At 40.6% G+C, this 26,517-nt stretch overlaps 2 protein-coding genes across 2 annotated transcripts; both read right to left on the minus strand.

The window, feature by feature from the left end:
* Positions 1-389: 389 nt before the first annotated feature.
* Positions 390-12,104, minus strand: LOC134303846 (zinc metalloproteinase nas-36-like). The gene is made up of 16 exons (XM_062989297.1): positions 12,067-12,104; positions 11,442-11,594; positions 11,253-11,370; positions 10,163-10,341; positions 9,887-9,968; positions 9,574-9,692; positions 9,221-9,223; positions 5,498-5,552; positions 2,986-3,070; positions 2,347-2,392; positions 1,747-1,899; positions 1,536-1,653; positions 1,095-1,273; positions 915-996; positions 584-708; positions 390-502 (listed from the first exon to the last, which is right to left on the minus strand). Coding segments are annotated over exons 2-16 (1,473 nt in total). The 5' UTR covers positions 11,569-11,594; positions 12,067-12,104; the 3' UTR covers positions 390-500.
* Positions 12,105-19,938: 7,834 nt separating this feature from the next.
* On the minus strand, positions 19,939-26,119 carry LOC134303847 (high choriolytic enzyme 1-like). Its single transcript, XM_062989298.1, has 9 exons — positions 26,051-26,119; positions 25,917-25,959; positions 24,622-24,684; positions 23,877-24,029; positions 23,675-23,792; positions 22,936-23,114; positions 22,660-22,741; positions 22,331-22,470; positions 19,939-20,053 (listed from the first exon to the last, which is right to left on the minus strand). Exons 1-8 carry the CDS (start codon positions 26,117-26,119, stop codon positions 22,347-22,349), a joined length of 831 nt encoding a protein of 276 aa, XP_062845368.1. The 3' UTR covers positions 19,939-20,053; positions 22,331-22,346.
* Between the last annotated feature and the right edge of the window lie 398 nt (positions 26,120-26,517).

Here is a 26,517-nt window from a genome sequence, read left to right on the forward strand (position 1 = left end):
CACCTAGGGGATTATGAAACAGCCCTTGATCAAATCCAGTGCTGTATACAAATGAGCAGCACCTAACCAAACCAAGACATTAGGTGTGAATCAGATTTGTACTCAACAGAATTGATTCATTGGAAGTCCACACATAACTGTACTCCACTATTAGATTTTGGAACAAGGATAATGAAATTACTAAAAAAGAAAGATACATAGAGCTGATTAGGTGGGTGGTGTTAGCTTCAAGTAGGCCTAGTGAAGTCCCACCTACTGCCAAGGTGCCACATAAAACATCATCTCTATACCATCAATGTAAATGTAGACTCAAGGAAATTTGGAAGAGACATGCATATACTAAAGACCTAATAACATTCACACACACTGAGACACAACTTATTACAGTTGTTTATTGATTTCTACAGCTTTAGAAATGTTGTGCTGGACACCAAGAGAAAGGTCTTCATACGTGCTGACTTCTGGCTTCAGCGTCCAGCCTCAGGTTATCACATTTCACCTCCTGAGGGATCAAAAACATTAAACATTTAACATTCCAAAGCTATATCAGGTTCATGGCTTTATTTTGTTTTTTGGTACTTACAGCACTTGTAGAGGTTGTTGACTCTGGCAATGTCGTTTTGGCTCATTTGAGTAGCAGTGCCAAAAGCCACGTTACTGTTTGGAATGGGAACCATGGTTGGTTGGCCATTTTTAGAGAAGGCAGTTCTAAAACAGAAAACACAGAGATTAAGTCTCTGGGGAACAAATTAATCTGCTGGTGCCATCTACTGCCAAAAATCATCTTTACAAGCCACTCTAGCACACTAAATCTCAGCTCTGCCATCCGGCTGGGCTGGGCGGCTACATGAACAATGCTGGCAGAGTCGAGGAATGCAAAATGAAAGCGTTATGAATTGGTGGTTCAGTCTGACCTGTGGTACTGCATGACAGAGTTGTAGTCATATGGAGTTCCTTGGTTCAGAGTGGCAATCTTGTCGAAGGCATACTTATAGCCTGGAGAAAGAATTACATTCAAAATATTATTAACATGAATCGATCTAATGTGTCTAAATCCTAACAGGTATTAATGCTAAGTAAATACTGAGACCTACTGTCGATAATGTTCTCCCATACAACGCGAATGTGATTGTCACGGTCGCTGCGGCACTGTTCATGGTTGAAGCCCAGAGCATGGAGAAGCTCGTGCTGCACAGTGTTATGGTAAATACATCCATAACGGTCCAGAGACACGGTCTGGGCATAACCAGTGCGTCCAACGTAGGAGTAGCATCTGTGGATGAGTTTTTTTGTTATGTTTTATTAATTGTGAGTAAAAAAAATAAACACTAATTCTGGGTGCAAGATGAAAATACACCCTGGACACGACATTCACACATTCACACGGACTCCAAGGGGTAATTTCCTGCATTTAACAGGTGCAGGGTGTAAAAAGTGGTAACAAAACCAGCATTATTGTTCACATGGATGTAATTACAGTTATTTTTTAAATTAAGGTTAAGGCTATGCTGATCTATAATCTATAAAGGTCTTACCCACTGCGAGACTCGATGCTGATGTAATCCCTCTGGTTGGAGCGTGGAACAAAGCGAATGCATGTAACTGAAGAAAAGGAGTCCAGACCACGCTGGATAACCTGCAGCTCACTAGAAGCTGAAGTGGTATTGGACAAAGTGAAGGTTAGGACTAATGTAGTTCAACACGTGCATTAATTATATCGTTTGGTGTGCGGTAGCTTTGACGTACTGAAGTGGTTGGCGATGACGTATGGCACGTAGACTTTGCCATCGGTGGATTTGGGCCACATGCAGCTGCTTGAGGTGCAGGGATCTGCATTTCTGCCAGTTTTTTCATCCACGGCAATATCGTCAATAACTGTTGGTTCGTCAGCACCACGAACTAGCACACAGAAAAATCACTGAAGACTATTTACTGTATATGTAATTAATAAGTGAACAAGTTCACATACAATGTGTTTTTTTCTTCTTATAAGAGCATTTATAAGCACTGGGAAGTTTGATGTTTTGGTGCGGATGTCGTATGCAGACACGCCCCCTCCGACACGTGTGCAGTACCGACTGCCTCTTTTCACCTGCAAGAGGTGAGTTCATTTGCGGATCAGCCTTGTGCCAGCAGAGGTCGTAATTGCACCAGTTATGAGGAACCCTAGTCGGGCTTATCCCACCCTGTGAACAACAGCCAATCGTTGTTCGTGTAGCCACCGAGCCCAGTCGGATGGCAGAGCTACCAGCTCTGATTTGCTACACTCCTATTAATTATTATTATTTTTTTTTTTTTTACATAATAGTGTTTGTACTGGACTATTGTGTGTGTGTGTGCGCATACCAATGCCTCTGTTCGCTCTCTCCAGCAGATCCCCAACAGATAACTCCTAAGCCACTTTTACATAAAACATTACAACAGTCAGTAATTTATTCGTGCTACTGCTTTTATTATCCAATATTGTATGTATTTATATAAACTTGGCATGTATTTGAACTTACCAGGATGGATGTGATGTTGTTTATTGCAGGTACAAACAGAGGGAAAAAGAAGTACAATCAGGATAGGGTTTAAACTCTGTATGGACACTTTATGGCCAAAAGAAAGTGGACACCCTTCTCAGTTATTGAGTTCAGTTATTTAAGCCACATTCATTGCTAACATGTGTATAAAAATAAATTATATGAAAATAAACTATATGGTATATGGTAACCTGTGAACAAAGCGAGCCCCATGAAGGCATGTTTTTGGTAAGTTTGCTGTGGAGAAGGTCAGATGGCTTCCTGAAAGCCTTTCCACAAGAGTGGAGGCTGTTAAAGTTACAAAGCTTTCGAGCAGAGTTCCAACTGGCCATATTGATGCCCATGGTTTGTAGCGGGTTGTCAAACAAGCTCATAGTAGTAGTAGTAGTAGAACTTTATTGTAGTAAGGTGTCCACATACTTTTAGATACGTAGTTTATGTATGTGTATGTAAGTATTACCTGCTCATTGGCTCTAACAGAGCAGACCAGCAACAGGGCCAGCAGACCCCCAATTCCCTTCCACACCAACATGACGGGCAATGTTCTGTGTTGGTAGACAGAAGAGTAGACAGCTTAGTTTAGAGTGTGGAGTTTGCATGTTCTCCCTGTGCCAGTGTTTGTTTTCTTCCACAAGTCTGAAGACATGCAGTCAGTCCTGTTTGAGCCCTGTGTGTGTGTGTGTGTTTGCCTTTTGACAGATTGTTGACCTGTCTGGGGTTTTTCCTGCCTTTCACCCAATGAATCTGACCCATCACAACCCTGACCAGGATAAAGCGGTGGTAAAACAGACTAAATGAAATGCATTTATTTAACTGGTTCAAATACAATACGCTTGTGATGTCTGCATGTATGTAATTTGAATAACATATAAATACAGCATCAGAAATACAAATACATTCCTATGGCACGTTTTAAGAATTCTAAGAGTGTTAGAAAGGTAAAAAATTAGCTAATTAGTCTCATTACTTGTAGGAAAAAAATAAATTGCAGTTAATTATAGTGGGTTAACAGCAAAGCACAATAAGCAGAGATCAGAGACCTACCTCTCAATTTCAAGAAGAAACTGATCCAACTTCAACCTCAAACCAAATTTATACTTTTAGTCCCTGTTTGCACAATAAGCGACGTTTATCAAGTTTATGTAAATGGTCTTACTGGAGGAAGAGCAGGTGCAACTTTCCCAGGGTCCTAGCCTCACATCAACGTTGTTTACATTTACACTTTCAGCATTTTAGCGGACACTTTTATCCAAAGCAACTTACAGTACTGTGACAGTATACAATCTAAGCAATTGAGGGTTAAGGGCCTTGCTCAAGTGCCCAACAGTGGTAACCTGGCAGGGTGAGGTTTGAACCAGCAACCTTCTGATTACTGAACCAGTACCTTAACTGCTAAGCTACAACTGCACCCTTAAAACAGTAAATTACTCACGATTCATTCATTCATGCAATTCACAAGTTTAATGTCAAACACACCTTCCTCCCCAGGGCAGTCCAGCTCTTAAATGCTGAACACTGACCAGTCATAAGCGCTGATGCGGCTACATGAAGTACAACTTTTTAATAATGCATGCACTTTATAATTCATCTATGAGTTTGTATATGTTCTTATTTGTGAACGCTGTTTGTTGTATTGTGTGCTGTTATGTGTCTTGAGAGTTGTGTGTGCTCTTAAGCTACCTTTATGCTCTTTAAATTGCCCCTCGGGGACAAATAAAGTAATCTGAATCTGAATCTGAATCTGAAACACAGTCATGGACAGTTTTGTATCTCCAATTCACCTCACTTGCACGTCTATGGACTATGGGAGGAAACCCAGGCAGACACAGGGAGAACATGCAAACCCCACACAGAAAGGACCCAGACCGTCCCACCTGGGGATCGAACCCAGGACCTTCTTGCTGTGAGGTGACGGTTCAACCCATTGAACCACCGTTTACTGAAGTGATTCAAAGACATAAACAAATCTAATTGCGGTGGGTCCGAGCTATCTGGAAACATCGAGTGCCAGACAGGAAAGGACACCCTTATTAATTCATGCCACCTTAACATGTTGTACCCTGACAGACAGAGACCAGCGCCAGTGATCGTCTCCAGGACTCATATTCTAAAGCAAGTGTGGTATATATAAAACTTAAAAATATTTGTGACACAATTTAATCCCTGATGCATATTTGGAAGTCCAGAATAAGACCAGGTTCACCACCTCTGTTTACTGTCTGTATAGAGTTTGGCATGTTCCCCATGCCCGTGTTGATTTCCTATAAGAACTCCTTTTACATTCCTCTTAAATTCCAGATTTTTTTTACATTACCAAGGCATGGCTGCGGAAGACGAGGGTACAGGTACTAGACTGTCCTGCCTGCAGTCCTGACCTGCCCCCAATAGAGAATGTGTGGAGTTTTGAAACAAAAAATAGGACAATGACGACGCAGTACTGTTACACATTACACAAGACGTGTTTGCAGAAAGAATGGTTTACTGTCCCAGCTTTTTTTGGAATGTGTTGCAGGCCTAAAATGCAGGAATGGATGTTTATTAATAAATGAAATGAAGTTGAGCAGATAAAACATGAAATATCTCAGGTTCATCCTGTCTGCAATGAAATAAAGTCAAAGTAAATGTAAGAAACTCTGTGTTTTTTATTATTATTTGCATGTTCCATGCTGTCCCAACTTTTTCTGATTGTGCTCTGGTTGTGGTGTGGTTGTTGTGGTGGTGCCCTGGTGCCTATAGCCACTGTTGGACAGGTCAGTCAGTACAGGACGTTGGTGTTTGTATTGACGCTTTTACGCGTGCCGCAGCTGGCGCGTGGAGCAGGTTCGAGTCAGGTTCGAGCGCGCGCACAGCTGGTGTTCGCTTACTGGATGCTAAACGCGCTAAAGCGAACTTTTGTTTTTTATTTCAACAAAAATGGACATTATAAAGATTTATTTAACAAAAAGACGGTTAGTTTGTGGTTTTCGTCGGACTTCGAGTGTGCGCCACCATTCTGAGGCAGTTTCTGAGGCTTATTGGAGGATTTTCCTGACAAAACAGAAAATGGTAAAAAGTTCTGGTACTTTTCCGAGCTAAGTGAGCTACTTATAGCTAAGTGTGCTGCTAAACAGAGAACAAACTATATGACCTAAAGTATTTGGACACCTGACCATGAGCTTTTTGGACATCCCATTTCATTCACTTCAACCTCTATGAAAGACTCAATTTGTGGCCATTCAGTCAAAAGAGCATTTGTATGGCTGGGCACTGTGGGAGGTCAGGGATCTGTGCAGCTTGCTTTGTTGGGACACATGATAAGGGCCTTCCCTAAACTGTTGCAGCAAAATTTGAAGGATATAATTTCCCTTATACAGTCCCTGACAGAAGTTCTGTCGCTTATCCATGTTGTGGAAACAAAAGCTTATAACCTGACTTTAAATTCATCCATTGGTTTTAGAAATGACTCATATGAAAGCTGAAACCCTCCCAAATGAGGTTTAATTTACGAAAATAAATTTGCTTCACTGCAGAAATATTGATCATTTAATGAACACAGAAAGGTCAGATTTTGGCAAGACAAAAGTTTTGTCGCCCACAGAAAGTAATGTGAAAATCAAACAAATGATTTACTTCAAATACAAAGATATGTTTCATAACATTGGTGAATGAAGTTGTGGTGCTATTAGAGCCATATTTAATATTTTGTGTGACTTCCATGAGCTTTAAGGACTGCATCCATGCGGTTCGACAATGATTCAGGAATAGCAAAGAATGCAGTCTTACATGCCTCCCAGAGTTCATCAAGATTCTTTGGTTTTGTCTTCCAAGCTTCCTCTTTCATCCTACCACAAACATGCTCAATGATGTTCATGTCTGGTGACTGGGCTGGCCAGTCCTGGAGCACCTTGATCTTTTTCGCCTTGAGGAACTTTGATGTAGAGATGGATGTATGAGATATAGCACCATCCTGCTGCAAAATTTGACCCCTTTTATGATTGGGAATGTAAGAGGTAGCTAATACTTCTTGATATTTTAGGCTATTGATATTGCCTTCCACCTTGCAAATGTTTCGCACACCCCCATACTGAATGTAACCCCAGACCATGATCTTTCCACCACCAAACTTAACAGTTTTCTGGGTGAATCTTGGATCCATACGGGCTCCAGTAGGTCTCCTGCAGTATTTGCGGCGGCTGTGGTGTAATTCAACTGAAGATTCATCTGAGAAATCCACCTTCTGCCACTTTTCCAGCGTCCATCCGTTTAGCAGGCTGTGGTTTTTTTAATTGCCTTTTGTTTAGTGCTGGCTTCTGGGCACTGATTCGACCATGGAGGCCATTTCGAGACAGAATCCTACAAACTGTTCTAGTTGACACAGGGACTTGAGGTGACCAGGCCTGGTGGAGCTCTGCTGCAGTGGAAGAGGGGCTGGCTTTGGATTTTCTAACCAACAAACGTTCCTCCTTAGCAGTTGTCTTGCGGGGTCTGCCGGACCTGGGCTTGTCAAAAACATCTCCAGTCTCTTCAAATCTTTTTTTAATTCTTTGTACTTGACGCTGAGACACATTAAAGGTGCCAGCCACCTCTGCAGTGGATCTGGTCTTCAGCCTCTTGATAATCAAGGCTTTGGTCGCAGGGTGGATTTTTGGCATGTTGTCAGAGGTGAAGTTGCAGTTCAAGTGAAGGTCTGGGGTGCTGGGGTTCTTTTTATACACACCCACTAATTAACCGATCAGTTAGTGAGCACAGGTGAGGCTGTAAACTAGGATTGGGTGCATTATATGACAAGGCGACAAAACTTTTGTCTTGCCAAAATCTGACCTTTCTGTGTTCATTAAATGATCAATATTTCTGCAGTGAAGCAAATTTATTTTCGTAAATTAAACCTCATTTGGGAGGGTTTCAGCTTTCATATGAGTCATTTCTAAAACCAATGGATGAATTTAAAGTCAGGTTATAAGCTTTTGTTTCCACAACATGGATAAGCGACAGAACTTCTGTCAGGGACTGTATAAATTATTCATTGCACATGTTAGCATTTACTGTGGCTGAAACACATGAATTCAGTAAATAGAAGGGGTGTCCCAATACTTTTGTCCATATATTGTAAATGCTTACAGTTTGCACTAGGGATGTCCCGATCACGTTTTTTTGTTCCCGATCCCGATCTTTAATTTTGATCCCGATCCGATACCGATTCTCAAACCGATACTTGTATTTTCTAGATATTGTCTAGATAAGAACTGGATAACACTGTTTACACGGTGCACACTTCAACTACATTACAGTTATTCAAATTAATCCAATGTACATGTTTAACAACTGAATAGCTCTGCAGTGCTGTAGGAAAAAAAATTGCCTGCATCCAAACTATTGCTTAATGTTCTTTTACAAAATAAAAGTAAACAAAAAAGTAAACAGCATTGTAGTAAAAATGAAGTGAGATAATTACAGTTTCACTTTGAACTTTATATTCAAAGAACATAATTCTGTTTAATGCAGTGATGCACTAAAAATGAACAAAAATCTCCACTCACAAGTGGTGTAGCAGCTTAACTTGAATATAAAAAAACAAATAAGTTACTTAACAGCATTACAGTAAAACCTGAATAAAAATAAAATGGAAAGTCACTCTTTTGTTATGAAGTTCTTAAAGTGCTTGTATTGTGACAATGGTTTGATGGACGTTTCTACGCAAAGTGAGTGTGTTTTGACCCTTTGGGGCTTCCATAGTGCATGGGATAGCGTGCTCGGCTCTGGCTGTCCGCTATTCGGAACAGAAGAAGTTAATAAAGTGTTACATGCTCCCGACAATTAGTGAATATACCGTGTATTTATTTCTTTATTAAGCGAGTGCATCACTACGACGCTCGGTTACATAACTAAGCCAATCAGAGCGCTTGATCCTGAGATGTCGTTCAGTCTTGTAACACGTAAACTCGTAAAAGCTGTACGTTATGGTCCTGAAGTTTTCATACTCGGATTAAAAGTTATTGTTTTGTAAACCGGAGTGATCCTCGACTCACACACCATATAAACAGTAAAATTGTACAGTAATGAACGCAGCTCTGCTCCCACCGCCTCGTGAAACGCTCGCATTACAGACGTTACACCGCTGTTGGACAGCGGACATGCTGACGTAAAAGAAAAGATCGGGTTATGATCGATTTCCGATCAGTTAAAAATGCCTTGATCGGCCCCGATCCCGATCTGTGAGATCGGATCGGGACATCCCTAGTTTGCACAATATGAGTTTTGTATAAATAAATATGTCAGTAAAGACAACAAACATGCTACTGCTGTTATTTTCCGTTTCCTTTATTTTAAGCCAATTTAGTTTTTTTTTATTTTTTATTTGCTTTGAAGAATAACTAAAGATCAGGGGATGATTTTATAGTACTGCTTCACATGTTCTGAAAGGGAAAAAATTAAAGGGATCAGGAACTTTCAGAGTGCAAATATACACCGATTAGCCAAAACATTAAAACCACCTTGTTGTTAGCCCCCTTTCGCCCTGTTCTTCAATGGTCAGGACCCCCACAGGACCACCACAGAGCAGGTATTATTCAGGTGGTGGGTCATGCTCAGCACACTGCACTGACACTGACATGGTGGTGGTGTGTTGTGCTGGTATGAGTGGATCAGACACAGCAGAGTTTTTAAACACCTCACTGTCACTGCCGGACTGAGAATAGTCCACCAACCAAAAGGTGGACCAACTAGGTAGATAATAGGTAGGTAATAGAGTGGACACGGTATTTAAATAACTACAGCAGCACTGCTGTGTCTGATCCACTCATACCACCACAACACACACTAACACACCACCACCACGTCAGTGTCACTGCAGTGCTGAGAATGAGATTAAAAAAGTATGTAGAGAAACAGATGGACTACAGTCAGTAATTGTAGAACTACAAAGTGCTTCTATATGGTAAGTGGAGCTGATAAAATGGACAGTGAGTGTAGAAACATGGAGGTGGTTTTAATGTTATGGCTGATCAGTGTATAGTATACAGTATACAAAAAACAGCTATTATACTGATACCTTTAAAACAAACATATTAACAGTAGAGGTTGTTAACACGTTGGATATCATAGTGGCTCATCTGAGTGGCTTGTCCAATCGGAACGCTGCTGTCTGGAATAGGGATGATGGTAGGCCTCTGATTACTGGAGAAAAACAGCCTGGACCGACAAAACAGATCACATTACCAACTTTTTTGGTTAACATTGTGGCTTTTGATGTTAAAATGTTACATGTTTATGCAATTATTTTGCTACAAAAATCACCCATTGTGACGTAGTAAAACAAAAAAGGACAGAAAAAACAAAACAAACAGTTTCAAACAGTTGAAAATATTAGTAAACAAAAATTTTACCCGCCATACTGCATGACAGAGTTGTAATCATATGGGGTGTTCAAGTTGTTCGTTTGGATTTTGTCAAAGTTGTGTTCTTGGCCTGTTAATACATTAAGTATATAATTATAATTGAACAAACATTGTATTTACAGCTTTTTTTCTTGCTTTTGTAAAACACAGGCCTTTACTTCCAGCCACAGGACACCAGTCTAACTCTGACCAAAACGGTAATTGTGGGATCATTGATGTCCACTTAAAAAGTAAGTACATTAAAGTGTTTCGAATTTCACTCACCAGGAATGACATTTTCTAAGTGGATTCGGACATAATTGTCACGGTCACTGCGAGAATGCTCATGGACAAATCCGAGAGCATGGAGGAGTTCATGCTGGATCACATGATGATAGATACAGCCATGCTGAGCTAAAGACAAAGTCTGCATTCGACCCGTTCGACCAACACGGGAGTAGCACCTGTAAAAGAGAGCAGGAATCAGATCAAATAACTGCTCCCCTCCAACCCTCCACGGTATTTTTTTTACATTAAGATCGTATACCATGCTTACAAAGAATCATTATTTCTCATTGGCTATTAAAAGTGGATCCAGCCAATAGTTTTTTCTTTATGCTGCTCCCATATATAGAGGTCACCAGAGCACATCTTGTCCGCATATTAGACCTGGCATAGTTTTTATGCCGCATGCCCTTTTTGATGCCCTCCTATTTATATAAAGGCTTGACAACAACAGTGACATCTTCACCCTCTGACATTAGCCAATCATGTCCATTCAGTCCACTGACCAGCCGACATTTGTACACAGCTGAGATTTGAACCCTGGATCCCCAGATCTCAGCAGTAGTGGGCAGGCATACATTATCATAAATCAATGATCCTAGGCGTAACCAGTGTTATCATTATAATGGGAATAAATAACAGTGATATTAGATCTACATTGACATTTGCTGTTGAACCATGGACGTTTAAAAAGAGAAATTATGGTTATGGATTTAATTATTGGTTTTATTTTGTTTGAAAAGCACAAAACGTTGTGAGGACCAAAGAGCAGCATAGTCAGCAGTCAGGAACTGACCAAACACCAACGTTTTAGTTACACTACACTACTGAATTAATAATCTTAGTTGTTATATATATATTTTTAACCCTTAAGAAATATCCTTTCAGCCTCTCTTCAGCTGTATGTTTAAGTATTCTTATTGTTTGAAAAAATGGAAAATTATTAAGGACAAAGTGACAAGTCCTTGGTTATTTTAATATAATGAACTTTTTCCCTACATTTCCATAGATTAAGATTCTGTCAGTGCACAGCCTTTATCATGGTAGTAAGTATTAAGGTCATATGTGCAAAAAGACTCTAAAAACTTACCCGGCAAGTGACTGAATATAAATGTAATCTGTCTCTTTTGACCATCGTACGAATCGAATGCAGGTGCTTTTTGCAAAGGACTGCAGAGCTCTTTCAATAGTGGCTATTTCAGTTTGTGCTGTAGAAGAGAAATAGCCACTTGTTATAAGATGCTTTATGCTTTAAAGCCAAATAAGAGTTTTAACTTACAGTAATGATTAGCAATGGCGTAAGGCACATAGACACGTCCATCCGAGTATTTGGGCCACTTGCACCCAGTCTTTGTACATGGGTCTGCATTCTGAAAGCCAGTATGCATAACAATATCACCAAACATGAGCTTTGGATCTCCTGGAGCCTGACCTGTACAACACAGGAACGAACGAATTAGGAATGAACTAGTGGAAGTACCAACACAATGCAATAAAAAGAGGCAGTGTAGCTAGCATGTATATATATATATATGCATTTTCTCCCTTTTTCTCCCCATTTTAGCACGTCCAATTTTTACCCAATGGCGTTATGCTTCCTCTCCACTGGAGCTGACCCCATCCCGATTGAGGAGCGTGAGACTGTCACACTGCATCTTTTCACCTGCATCTTTTCACCTAGTGAGTTCATATGCAAATTATTATGAGGAGTCACTATCCGGCTTTATCCTACCCTGTGAACAAGAGCCAACTGCTGTTCATGCAGCCGCCCAGCCCAGCCGGATGGCAGAGGTAAGATTCGATACGATGTATTCAAAATACCAGCCCTGATGTGCTAGCATATTTTACCTAAAAACAACTCATCACAGCTAGCAGAATAAAATCATATTTATAAATAATCTTACCAATCTTCTTGTTGGCTCTTTCAATTATGGAAGAAACAGAGAAATCCTCCTCACTGCTGTCAGCTGTAGAGAATAAACATCATTTAGCCATTAGTCTCATTTTTACTTTATAAAATTGCTACACAAAAACAAAGTAACACAACTTCCTCATGTACAGTACAATACATTACATTACAAAGAAATTATTTCTCGCTCAAGGGTCCAACAGTGACACCTTGTCAAAGACAAGATTTTGACTTTTAACCATCCAATGAGAGGATTCCTCATGACGAGGTGCAATTATGACCTCTGTGTGCACAACAGGACAGGGGATAATGGAGATCAGGGCGTGATACAGACAGTAGAGGAAGCGATCTGATAATTGGATATACACCGCTCAGCCATAACATTAAAACCACCTCCTTGTTTCTACACTCACTGTCCATTTTATCAGCTCCACTTACCATATGAAAGCTCTTCATAGTTCTACAATTACTGACTGTAGTTGACGAACTCAAACAGCAGCAATAGATGAGCGATCGTCTCTGACTTTACATCTACAAGGTGGACCAACTAGGTAGGAGTGTCTAATAGAGTGGACAGTGAGTGGACACAGTTGTGTCTGATCCACTCATACCAGCACAACACACACTAACACACCACCACCATGTCAGTGTCACTGCAGTGCTGAGAATGACCCACTACCCAAATAATACCTGCTCTGTAGTGGTCCTGTGGGTGTCCTGACCATTGAAGAACAGGGTGAAAGGGGGGTAACAAAGCATGCAGAGAAACAGATGGACTACAGTCAGTAATTGTAGAACTACAAAGTGCTTCTATATGGTAAGTGGAGCTGATAAAATAAACAATGACTGTAGAAACAAGGAGGTGGTTTTAATGTTATGGCTGATCAGTGTATGTATAAAGGTTGTCAATATTTATCAGTTCAATTATCTCCGATTAATCTCATTTGCACGTCTTTGGACTGTGGGAGGAAACCGGAGCTCCCGGAGGAAACCCACACAGACATAGCGAGAACATGCAAACTCCACACAGAAAGGACCTGGACCGCTCCATCTGGGAATCGAACCCAGGACCTTCTTGCTGTGAGGCGAAGTTAGTAAAATTAAAGTTCGAACATCTTACCCGTATCACCGGAGCCTTCCTCAAGGTGTGTCTGGTTTACACCCTTATACAAAATAAAGATACAGTGAGATTATTTACTGACAACACAACAGTAAGGAACAAGAAAGCTTTATTAGACAAGGCTCACCTTTAAAGAACGACTCTGAGCCGGACTAACACCGAGCAGCAACAGGGCCAGGACCACACTCAGGTACATGATTGGAGTCTCTAGTAAAAATAAGACACATGAGGAAAAACTTGTTTATATGTGATAAGCAACAGTTACTCAAGAGGAGCAGCAAGTTAAAAACAGAACTAAAAAAGAGGAAAAAGCTTAAGCAAGGTTCTGCATGTCAAAACTATATGGTCACAAAATGACGTACCTTTTAAGGCAACATTCATTCATTAATTGTTGTATGAATAAATGGTTAAAATACCTGACTAGTAATCAGAGGGTCGCTAGTTCAAGCCCCAGCACTGCTAGGTTGCTGCTGTTGGGCCCTAGAGCAATAAATGAATGAATTAATGAATGCCTTTATTTGTCATGTACAGTGGGGCCAAAAAGTATTTAGTCAGCCACTGATTGTGCAAGTTCTCCTACTTAGAAAGATGAGAGAGGTCTGTAATTTTCATCATAGGTACACTTCAACTGTGAGAGACAAAATGAGAAAAAAAATCATTCAAAAGAATTCATTTGTAAATTATGGTGGAAAATAAGTATTTGGTCAATAACAAAAGTTCAACTCAATACTTTGTAACATAACCTTTGTTGGCAATGACAGAGGTGAAACGTTTCCTGTAAGTCTTCACCAGGTTTGCACACACTGTAGCTGGTATTTTGGCCCATTCCTCCATGCAGATCTCCTCTAGAGCAGTGATGTTTTGGGGCTGTCGCTGGGCAACACGGACTCCACAAATTTTCTATGGGGTTGAGGTCTGGAGACTGGCTAGGCCACTCCAGGACCTTGAAATGCTTTTTACGGAGCCACTCCTTCGTTGCCCGAGCGGTGTGTTTGGGATCATTCTCATGCTGGAAGACCCAGCCACGTTCCATCTTCAATGCTGTCACTGATGGAAGGAGGTTTTGGCTTAAAATCTCATGATACATGGCCCCGTTCATTCTTCCCTTAACACGGATCAGTCGTCCTGTCCCCTCTGCAGAAAAACAGCCCCAAAGCATGATGTTTCCACCCCCATGCTTCACAGTAGGTATGGTGTTCTTGGGTTCTTCTTCTTCCTCCAAACATGACGAGTTGAGTTTTTACCAAAAAGTTCAATTTTGGTTTCATCTGACCACACGATATTCTCCCAATCCTCTTCTGGATCATCCATATGCTCTCTGGCAAACTTCAGACGGGCCTGGACATGTACTGGCTTAAGCAGGGGGACACGCCTGGCACTGCAGGATTTGAGTCCCTCTCGGCGTAGTGTGTTACTGATGGTAGCCTTTGTTACTTTGGTCCCAGCTCTCTGCAGGTCATTCATCAGGTCCCTCCGTGTAGTTCTGGGATTTTTGCTTACCGTTCTCATGATCATTTTGACCCCACGGGATGAGATCTTGCGTGGGGCCCCAGATCGAGGGAGATTATCAGTGGTCTTGTATGTCCTCCATTTTCTTACAATTGCTCCCACAGATTTATTCACACCAACCTGCTTGCCTATTGTAGATTCACTCTTCCCAGCCTGGTGCAGGTCTACAATTTTCTTCCTGGTGTCCTTCGACAGCTCTTTGGTCTTGGCCATGGTTGAGTTTGGAGTCTGACTGTTTGAGGCTGTGGACAGGTGTCTTTTATACAGATAACGAGGTCAAACAGGTGCCATTAATACAGGTAACGAGTGGAGGACAGAAAAGCTTCTTAAAGAAGAAGTTACAGGTCTGTGAGAGCCAGAAATCTTGCTTGTTTGTGGGTGACCAAATACTTATTTTCCACCATAATTTACAAATAAATTCTTAAAAAATCCTACAATGTGATTTCCTGGATTTTTTTCTCTCATTTTGTCTCTCATAGTTGAAGTGTAGCTATGATGAAAATTACAGACCTCTCTCATCTTTCTAAGTAGGAGAACCTGCACAATCAGTGGCTGACTAAATACTTTTTGGCCCCACTGTACATATACAGGTGTGCAGGTTGTTTATAAGCTGGGGTCAGAGTGCAGGGTCCATCGTGGCAGAGCTGGGATTCGAACTCTCAACCTTTTAGTTGATAGCCAAAAACCCTACCCACTAGTCTACCACTGTCCCCAAGGTTCTAAACCCTCAATTGCTCAGACTGTATACTGTCTTAGTACTGTAAGTCGCTTTGGATAAAAGCATCAGCTAAATGCTGACAATTCAAATGTAATTGTTGGTTTTATTACCGCTTGATCCTGGTCATGGTCGCGGTGGGTCTGAAACACCTTGGACAGATCGCCAGTCAATTACACATATTTATACACACACACACATTCACACATACTCACATACTGTACACTCACACTAAGGCAGTTTTTAGTAGCTTCAGTTGGTCTGACTGCATGTCTTGTGGGAGGAAACCCACATGGACACAGGGAGAACATGCAAACTACACACAGAAAAGACCCTGGCAGTCTGGGTGTCGCTGTGTTAGTGACTAGTAGCAACAGCATAATAAAGCTACTGCTATTCCACATAGTATTCAAGTGATGGGAATCTTCTACCTGTGCAAATAAATGTGTCATGTATACATGCAACCCTCCAGCCCCCTTGGTGCAAAATGTTAAGATAACGTAAACTTATGATTTGACATTGCTTTCAATTATAAAGACTGAAATGAATGCAAATTTATTAATTTGAGATATTATTATTATTTGAGATATTCAATTAGATATTAGATATTAGAACATTTTACTATAATAATAATATTTTACATGGTAAAAATGTTTTAGTGAAACACTATCCTTATGGTCACCAGGTGTTGGAATCAACCTGACAGCAGTGAGGGTCCCAGCTATATCAGTGATGTTTTATCAAGTAAACATTTCTATACTAACCAAGGTTACAGTGATCTTTAATAAACATAGCTCTGTGGATTTCAGATTAATCACTTATAATATAGATAATAGATATATAATATACATAATCGCAGTGTTCTATTATGCTAGACCAGTATTGCTGAGATCTCAGTGCTATCTGCCAGCCGGGCATCTACACAGACATAACTGGGTATGTCGGTTGAAAGGGGGTGGGTGGCCGAAGCCCTGCATTGGCTAGCAGTTGATCAGGATCAACCCTTGGTAAAAATAAATACATTAATAATTTTTTTAATTAAATGTTAGACACAGACATGCGTCCTTTTACTTAATCTGGCGGTTGATCGACTGTTAGAATTTCTCAGTTTTGAAACATTTCTGAGAACTTTTAGCAACGCTGCATTACTGAAATGTGCGCCCATTTCCCTCCACAGAGGCCTTGATGTTTCCAAATCTTAACGTTTTTACCCCAAACCATAAATATGCTGTGAATATAACTGGGAATTCATGAATGTACTGATATGAAAAATATTGAACTGGCTGCACAACTTACTAATAGCTGGTGATTTAAAAATTTATTTAAAAAGTTTAATAAAAACTACAAAAGTTATTTAAAATCATGAATACAAGGTAAATAGCAGAACAACATTATTACTCAACCACTTGTAGACATGGTGGCGCAGTTGGTAACTCGGTTGCCTCACAGCAAGAAAGACTTGGGTTTGATTTCCCAACTAGACAGCCAGGGTCCTTTCTGTGTGTGTCTGCCCTGTGATAGACTGGTGACCTGTCTGTGGTGCTTTCTGCCTTTTGTCTGATGAATTGTACCCACCACAACATCAACATGGATAAAGTGATTGAATGAATAAAATGAATCATTTAATTTCTTTTGAGCTTTTCTGATATACTGAGTGTTTGATTTCTTAGTTACTGAACTCGGAAAGGTTGTGGCTATTAAAATAGGGTTGGACTTTAAATGCTAGAATTTAAAAGTACAGTTAGAAGCTCAAAAAATGTTTGACACACACTCACACACACACACACACACACACACACACACACAAAACCCTAATTGGATAAGCGGTTAAGAAAGTGAGTGAGTGAGTTAGTGCATATTGTGCAAGATGAGTATTTGCCCCCTGTAAACATAAAAATGATTTACCCACTCACTATCTTTCTCTGTCTCGCATACACACAGACACACAGATAGGTGCACTGTGTAGGGTTTTATGGGGCCGATTTTTAGTGACCTAAAAATTATTACATTATTAGGGTTTTTTGCAAAATAAAATCATGTGCATTTTTTTGCAATATTAAATGAATAACTGTCATCATTAATTAAATATTTAATTTTAAAATGACAAAAGATTTATTTACATGAATGGTTCGGTCCACCCTCAAACCAGGCATGAACAGTACTTGCTAGCAGTGAACTGAGTAAAGAGTGGAACATCATGTTTCTGTTAAATGGAGACAATAAAAAGATCCTTAAAAAGTTTTATACCTCAAATGTTTGATTTCTGAACACTTATTGTTTTATATGGCCAAAGGCAGGAACGAAATTCCCTTGAGTGCACTACCCCTGCGCCCTAATTTTAAACTCACCTCTGCACTATATACAGATCTGCGGCTAACACAGGGTTATGGTCAGTCTGTATGACTTTCATTAATTTGACCTAGAATATGATTTTTTTTTAAAACAGCAGTCACGCACACACACACACACACACACACACACACACACAAATTGAACTAAAATCTCTTTGTTTCTTACAGTACTCATTTGGATTTTACATCATGTCCCAGTTTGAAGGTAAAACTTCCATTATTTTACCAGACTGCATTCTAATTTGCCACTGACAAAACAGTTTTTATTTAAAGCTACCATATTATCATTTCGACGGGTCAGGTCGCAACTCAGCTCTGCCATCCGGCAGACTGGGCAACTACATGAACAATGATTGGCTGAGAACACATAACTGATGCAATCACGACCTCTGCTGGCTGGTTGATGGCGCCTGCACGGGGTCGAGGAATAATGCGTTGATCAGGATGTGGCTCGCCGTACACAAAGATGATCCGCATATGAACTCACCTCATGCAGGTGAAAAGATGCAGTCGGATAAAGCGCACGTGTCGGAGGGGGCGTGTGTGAGTCTCTCTCTTCTCAATCAGGGGTCGAGAAGAAGAGTAATGCAATCGTGTACTTGGATACGACTAGATTGATTGGAAATTTGTTAAAAATGCAAATAAAAGCTACCAAAAATGATTAACTTTAATATTTATCAACAGGTGATCAGATCAGATTATCCTCCCGTTTCATCTCATGAAGCTGAGGTGCATCATCAGGTGCCAGCTGTCTCAGAGACTCTCATCAAACAGAAAACCATCCCTGGGAACACGCTGCCTATTCGAAAGAAATCATTTACACGTAAGAAAAGCAAAGCTGTGAAAAAAAAGGTCTAACATCACCGCTTTAAAAGCAGCCTACTTAGAAATCACTACTTTAAATGTAATTTATTATTATTAAACATAATGTTCACTGTGCTTTAGTTATGAAGAAGAATGTGGTGTGTCTTATGGCTACATACTGTATAACACTTTTTTTATTTTAAATAAAAGTAAACAAAATGGAACGGGGAAGATGCATTTTCTGTATCCTATTTTAAAACCATTGTGTACACCAGCCTTTCTCAACCGGCGTCTGGCTTCGTCAGGGGTGCCGTCAAAAATATTCTGATAATGATGGGTCGTTCGCGAACGATCCGATTCTATTGAACGACTCTTTAAAATGAACAAAAGGAACCGAGTCGCGCCTCTGGGAGCCGCTATATATATATGTAACTTGAGATTTTGTATACTTTTAAAGGGCGCCTGAAAAAAGGTTGAGAAACACTGGTATACACCACTATATATCAGCCAAAACATTACAGCCATATGGCCAGTGCCCCCAAAATCTTGGCGGGCTAGTGCAGTAGAAGTTTTCTACTTGGACCTAGGCCAGGGGTGTCAAAATTATTTTCACAGAGGGCCACATGTGCATTATGGTTTCACATGTGCATATATTTGTTGTTTTTCTTGGAGGCTAAATTTATATGGTATATTTATACTGTCTTCTTTACCACATACACAGTTTCATCTTTCATTAAATTCTCTTCCTTTTGCTTAAATTTTTTTTCCTTGCACATTTTGGGATTATTTGTAAATATTTCTCAACATCACTTGTTGGAAAACCGCCTTAGTTAAATGCTGATGTGGAAACACTGTGATCTAGTGGCTGTATGCAGTCACAAATCAGCATGCATTGTGGGAGATGCAGTTACAGTGTACTTTAAGACAATCATACGTCTTTTAAGCTCTCGCGGGCCACATAAAATGACGTTTGACACATGTCACCTAGGGGATTATGAAACAGCCCATAATCAAATCCAGTGTTGTATACAAATGAGCAGCACCTAACCAAACCAAGACATTAGGTGTGAATCAGATTTGGACTCAACAGAATTGATTCATTGGAAGTCCACACAGAACTGTACTCCACTATTAGATTTTGGAACAAGGATAATGAAATTACTAAAAAAGAAAGATACATAGAGCTGATTAGGTGGGTGGTGTTAGCTTCAAGTAGGCCTAGTGAAGTCCCACCTACTGCCAAGGTGCCACATAAAACATCATCTCTATACCATCAATGTAAATGTAGACTCAAGGAAATTTGGAAGAGACATGCATATACTAAAGACCTAATAACAATCACACACACTGAGACACAACTTATTACAGTTGTTTATTGATTTTTACAGCTTTAGAAATGTTGTGCTGGACACCAAGAGAAAGGTCTTCATACGTGCTGACTTCTGGCTTCAGCGTCCAGCCTCAGGTTACCGCATTTCACCTCCTGAGGGATCAAAAACATTAAACATTAAACATTTAACATTCCAAAGCTATATCAGGTTCATGCCTACAGTCCTGACCTGCCCCCAATAGAGAATGTGTGGAGTTTTGAAACCAAAAATAGGACAACGACCCCATACTGTTACACATTACACAAGACGTGTTTGCAGAAAGAATGGTTTACTGTCCCAGCTTTTTTTGGAATGTGTTGCAGGCCTAAAATGCAGGAATGGATGTTTATTAATAAATGAAATGAAGTTGACCAAACAAAACATGAAATATCTCAGGTTCATCCTGTCTGCAATGAAATAAAGTCAAAGTAAATGTAAGAAACTCTGTGTTTTTTATTATTATTTGCACGTTCCATGCTGTCCCAACTTTTTCTGATTGTGCTCTGGTTGTGGTGTGGTTGTTGTGGTGGTGCCCTGGTGCCTATAGCCACTGTTGGACAGGTCAGTCAGTACAGGACGTTGGTGTTTGTATTGACGCTTTTACGCGTGCCGCAGCTGGCGCGTGGAGCAGGTTGGAGTCAGGTTCGAGCGCGCGCACAGCTGGTGTTCGCTTACTGGATGCTAAACGCGCTAAAGCGAACTTTTGTTTTTTTATTTCAACAAAAATGGACATTATAAAGATTTATTTAACAAAAAGACGGTTAGTTTGTGGTTTTCGTCGGACTTCGAGTGTGCGCCACCATTCTGAGGCAGTTTCTGAGGCTTATTGCAGGATTTTCCTGACAAAACAGAAAATGGTAAAAAGTTCTGGTACTTTTCCGAGCTAAGTGAGCTACTTATAGCTAAGTGTGCTGCTAAACAGAGAACAAACTATATGACCTAAAGTATTTGGACACCTGACCATGAGCTTTTTGGACATCCCATTTCATTCACTTCAACCTCTATGAGCGACTCAATTTGTGGCCATTCAGTCAAAAGAGCATTTGTATGGCTGGGCACTGTGGGAGGTCAGGGATCTGTGCAGCTTGCTTTGTTGGAACAGGAAAGGTCCATCCCTAAACTGTTGCTGCAAAATTTGAAGCATACAGTATATTTTCTTTTATATAAATTATTTATTGCACATGTTAGCGATTACTGTGGCTAAAACACATGAATTTAATAATTAGAAGGGGTGTCCCAATACTTTTGTCCATATATTGTAAATGCTTACAGTTCGTATTACATGAATTTGATATACTGGATTTGCTTTGCTGACCACTGAAGGCTCTTTACAAACCAGAATGCACATTTTGCACAATATGAGGATTGTATAAATATGTATAAAGCCCTTCACCAACAGAGAACAAACAATATGGCCAAAAGTATTTGGACACCTGACCACGAGCTTGTTGGACATCCCATTTCATTCACTTCAACCCTCTGCAACGTTTGAAGCATACAGTGTATTTTTCCTTTATATAAATGATTTATTGCACGTTAACATTTACTCTAATAATTAGAAGGGGTGTCCCAATACATTTGTCCATATATTGTAAATGCTTACAGTTTGCAAATATACACTGATTAGCCATAACATTACAACCACCTTGTTGCTTCACACAAAAGCTTTGTAGTTCTACAATTACTGACTGTAGTCCATGTGTTTCTCTGCATGCTTTGTTAGCCCCCTTTCATGCTGTCCTTCAGTGGTCAGGACCTCCACAGGACCACTACAGAGCAGGTATTATTTAGGTGGTGGATCATTCTCAGCACTGCAGTGACACTGACATGGTGCTGGTGTGTTAGTGTGTGTTGTGCTGGAATGCTGATGGAGTTTTTAAACACCTCAGTGTCACTGCTGGACTGAGAATAGTCCACCAACCAAAAATATATCCAGCCAACAGTGCTCCATGGGCAGCGTCCTGTGACCACTGATGAAGGTCTAGAAGATGACCGACTCAAACAGCAGCAATAGATGAACGATCGTCTCTGACTTTACATCTACAAGGTGGACCAACTAGGTAGGAGTGTCTAACAGAGTGGACAGTAAGTGGACACAGCTGTGTCTGATCCACTCATACCAGCACAACACACACTAACACACCACCACCATGTCATTGTCACTGCAGTGCTAAGAATGATCCACCACCCAAATAACACCTGCTTTGTAGTGGCCCTGTGACAGTACAGTCTACAGTCAGTAATTGTAGAACTACAAAGTGCTTCTATATGGTAAGTGGAGCTGATAAAATGGACAGTGAGTGTAGAAACATGGAGGTGGTTTTAATGTTATGACTGATCAGTGTATAGTATAGTATACAGTATACAAAAAACAGCTATTATACTGATACCTTTAAAACAAACATATTAACAGTAGAGGTTGTTAACACGTTGGATATCATAGTGGCTCATCTGAGTGGCTTGTCCAATCGGAACGCTGCTGTCTGGAATAGGGATGATGGTAGGCCTCTGATTACTGGAGAAAAACAGCCTGGACCGACAAAACAGATCACATTACCAACTTTTTTGGTTAACATTGTGGCTTTTCATGTTAAAATGTTACATGTTTATGCAATTATTTTGCTACAAAAATCACCCATTGTGACGTAGTAAAACAAAAAAAAACCCAGAACAAACAGTTTCAAACAATTTTGAAAATATTAGTAAACAAAAATTTTACCCGCCATACTGTATGACAGAGTTGTAATCATATGGGGTGTTCAAGTTGTTTGTTTGGATTTTGTCAAAGTTGTGTTCTTGGCCTGTTAATACATTAAGTATATAATTATAATTGAACAAACATTGTATTTACAGCTTTTTTTCTTGCTTTTGTAAAACACAGGCCTTTACTTCCAGCCACAGGACACCAGTCTAACTCTGACCAAAACGGTAAATGTGGGATCATTGATGTCCACTTAAAAAGTAAGTACATTAAAGTGTTTCGAATTTCACTCACCAGGAATGACATTTTCTAAGTGGATTCGGACATAATTGTCACGGTCACTGCGAGAATGCTCATGGACAAATCCGAGAGCATGGAGGAGTTCATGCTGGATCACATGATGATAGATACAGCCATGCCGAGCTAAAGACAAAGTCTGCATTCCACCTGTTCGACCAACACGGGAGTAGCACCTGTAAAAGAGAGCAGGAATCAGATCAAATAAACCCCTCCTCCAACCCTCCATGGTATTTTTTTCTTTAGGCTGCTTCTTTTCACCTGCACGAGGTGAGTTCATATGTGGATCAGCCTTGTGCACGGAGAGCCACACCCTGATCAGCATTAATCCCCAACTCTGCGTAGGTGCCATCAATCAGCCAGAAATTGCTGATTGCACCAGAAATGAGGAACCCTGGTCCGGCTCATCCCATCCCGAACAACAAGCCAATCGTTGTTCATGTGGCCGCCAGCCCAGCCGGATGGCAGAGCTGAGGTCCGATACGATGTATTCGAAATCCCAGCTCTGGTGCGCCACCTGAGCGGCCCAGAATTCCACATTTTAAGACTGCCATTGAATAGATGTTTCTAACAAATATATGTAATTATTTTGTCTTAAGCTGTATGTTTTATATATTGATCTCTTTTCCTTTTAAAAATGTGGAATCCCCTTCCATAAATTGTTAAGACATATTTTTGTCAGTGCACTTGTGTGAATAAAACAGGTCATATGTGCAAAAAGACGAAAAGAATTTACCCGGTAAGTGACTGAATATAAATGAAATCTGGCTCTCTCGACCGTGGTACGAACTGAATGCAGGTGCTTCTTGCAAAGGACTGCAGAGCTCTTTCAATAGTGGCTATTTCAGGATACGCTGTAGAAGAAAAATAGCCACGTCATAAGATGCAATAATAATGCTTTAAAGCCTTAAAGCCTTTAAATAATAGTTTTAACTTACAGTAATGATTAGCAATGGCGTAAGGCACATAGACACGTCCATCCGAGTATTTGGGCCACATGCACCCACTGAATATACACGGGTGTGCATTCTGAAAGCCAGTATGCATAACAATATCACCAAACATGAGCTTTGGATCTCCTGGAGCCTGACCTGTGCAACACAAGAAAAGAACGAATTAGGAATGAACTACCAAGTAGCAACACAATGCAATAAAAAGAGCCAGTGTAGCTAGCATGTATACATACAGTATATATGCTGTATATATATATATATGTCCAATTTATATCCAATGGCGTTATGCTTCCTCTCTACTGGTGCTGACCCCCACCCCAATTGAGGAGTGCGAGTCACACGCCCCCTCCGACGTGAGCAGTAGCCGACTGCATATTTTCACCTGCACGAGGCGAGTTCATATGCAGATCAGCTTTGTGTACGGAGAGCCACACCCTGATCAGCATTATTCCTCGACCCTGTGCAGACGCCATCAACCAGCCAGCAGAGGTCGTAACTCGCTCAGTTATGAGGAGTCACTATCCGGCTTTATCATACCCTGTGAACAAGAGCCAATCGTTGTTCATGCAGCCGCCCAGCCCAGCCGGATGGCAGAGGTAAGACTCGATGTATACGATGTATTCGAAATCCCAGCTCTGATGTGCTAGCATATTTTACCTAAAACAACTCATCACAGCTAGCAGAATAAAATCATATTTATAAATAACATGACATTTATGTTACGTCTTACCAATCTTCTTGTTGGCTCTTTCAATTATGGAAGAAACAGAGAAATCCTCCTCACTGCTGTCAGCTGTAGAGAATAAACATCATTTAGCCATTAGTCTCATTTTTACTTTATAAAATTGCTACACAAAAACAAAGTAACACAACTTCCTCATGTACAGTACAATACATTACATTACAAAGAAATTATTTCTTGCTCAAGGGTCCAACAGTGACACCTTGTTAAAGACAAGATTTTGACTTTTAACCATCCAATGAGAGGATTCCTCATGACGAGGTGCAATTACGACCTCTGTGTGCACAACAGGACGGGATAATGGAGATCAGGGCGTGATACAGACAGAGTAGAGGAAGTGATCTGATAATTGGATATACACCGATCAGCCATAACATTAAAACCACCTCCTTGTTTCTACACTCACTGTCCATTTTATCAGCTCTACTTACCATATAGAAGCACTTTGTAGTTCTACAATTACTGACTGTAGTCCATCTGTTTCTCTACATACCTTTTTAGCCTGCTTTCACCCTGTTCTTCAATGGTCAGAATTTTCCCAGGACCACTACAGAGCAGGTATTATTTAGGTGGTGGATCATTCTCAGCACTGCAGTGACACTGACATGGTGGTGGTGTGTTAGTGTGTCTTGTGCTGGTATGAGTGGATCAGACACTGCAATTATGATGGACACCTCACTGTCACTGCTGGACTGAGAATAGTCCACCAACCAAAAATATCCAGCCATCAGCGCCCCATGGGCAGCGTCCTGTGCCCACTGATGGAGGTGTAGAAGATGACCGACTCAAACAGCAGCGATAGATGAGCGATCGTCTCTGACTTTACATCTACAAGCTGGACCAACTAGGTAGGAGTGTCTAATAGAGCGGACACCACCCATATAATACCTGCTCTGTAGTGGTCCTGAGCATTGAAGAACAGCATGAAAAGGGGGCTAACAAAGCATGCAGAGAAACAGATGGACTACAGTCAGTAATTGTAGAACTACAAAGTGGAGCTGATAAAATGGACAGTAAGTGTAGAAACAAGGAGGTGGTTTTAATGTTATGCCTGATCAGTGTATGTATAAAGGTTGTCAAGATTTATCAGTTCAAGTCTTAAGTGTCAAACACAGTCATGGACAATTTCGTATCTCCAATTCATCTCACTTGCACGTCTTTGGACTGTGGGAGTAAACCGGAGCTCCTGGAGGAAACCCACACAGACATAGGGAGAACATGCAAACTCCACACAGAAAGGGACCTCTCCATTTAAGAATCGAACCCAGGACCTTCTTGCTTACCCGTATCACCGGAGCCTTCTTCATGGTGTGTTTGGTTTACACCCTAAATAATAAAGTAAAATAAAGATACAGTGAGATTATTTACTGACAACACAACAGTAAAGAACAAGAAAGCTTTATTAGACAAGGCTCACCTTTAAAGAACGACTCTGAGCCGGACTAACACCGAGCAGCAACAGGGCCAGGACCACACTCAGGTGCATGATTGGAGTCTCTAGTAAAAATAAGACACATGAGGAAAAACTTGTTTATATGTGATATGCAACAGTTACTCAAGAGGAGCAGCAAGTTAAAAACAGAACTAAAAAAGAGGAAAAAGCTTAAGCAAGGTTCTGCATGTCAAAAATATATGGTCACAAAATGACGTACCTTTTTAAGGCAACATTCATTCATTAATTGTTGTATGAATAAATGGTTAAAATACCTGACTAGTAATCAGAGGGTCGCTAGTTCAAGCCCCAGCACTGCTAGGTTGCTGCTGTTGGGCCCTAGAGCAATAAATGAATGAAGGAATGCCTTTATTTGTCATATACATATACAGGTGTGCAGGTTGTTTATAAGCTGCGGTCAGAGTGCAGGGTCCATCATACGGCACCCCTGG

The sequence above is a fragment of the Trichomycterus rosablanca genome, chromosome 27, assembly GCF_030014385.1.
Source record: "Trichomycterus rosablanca isolate fTriRos1 chromosome 27, fTriRos1.hap1, whole genome shotgun sequence".
Classification (NCBI taxonomy): domain Eukaryota; kingdom Metazoa; phylum Chordata; class Actinopteri; order Siluriformes; family Trichomycteridae; genus Trichomycterus; species Trichomycterus rosablanca.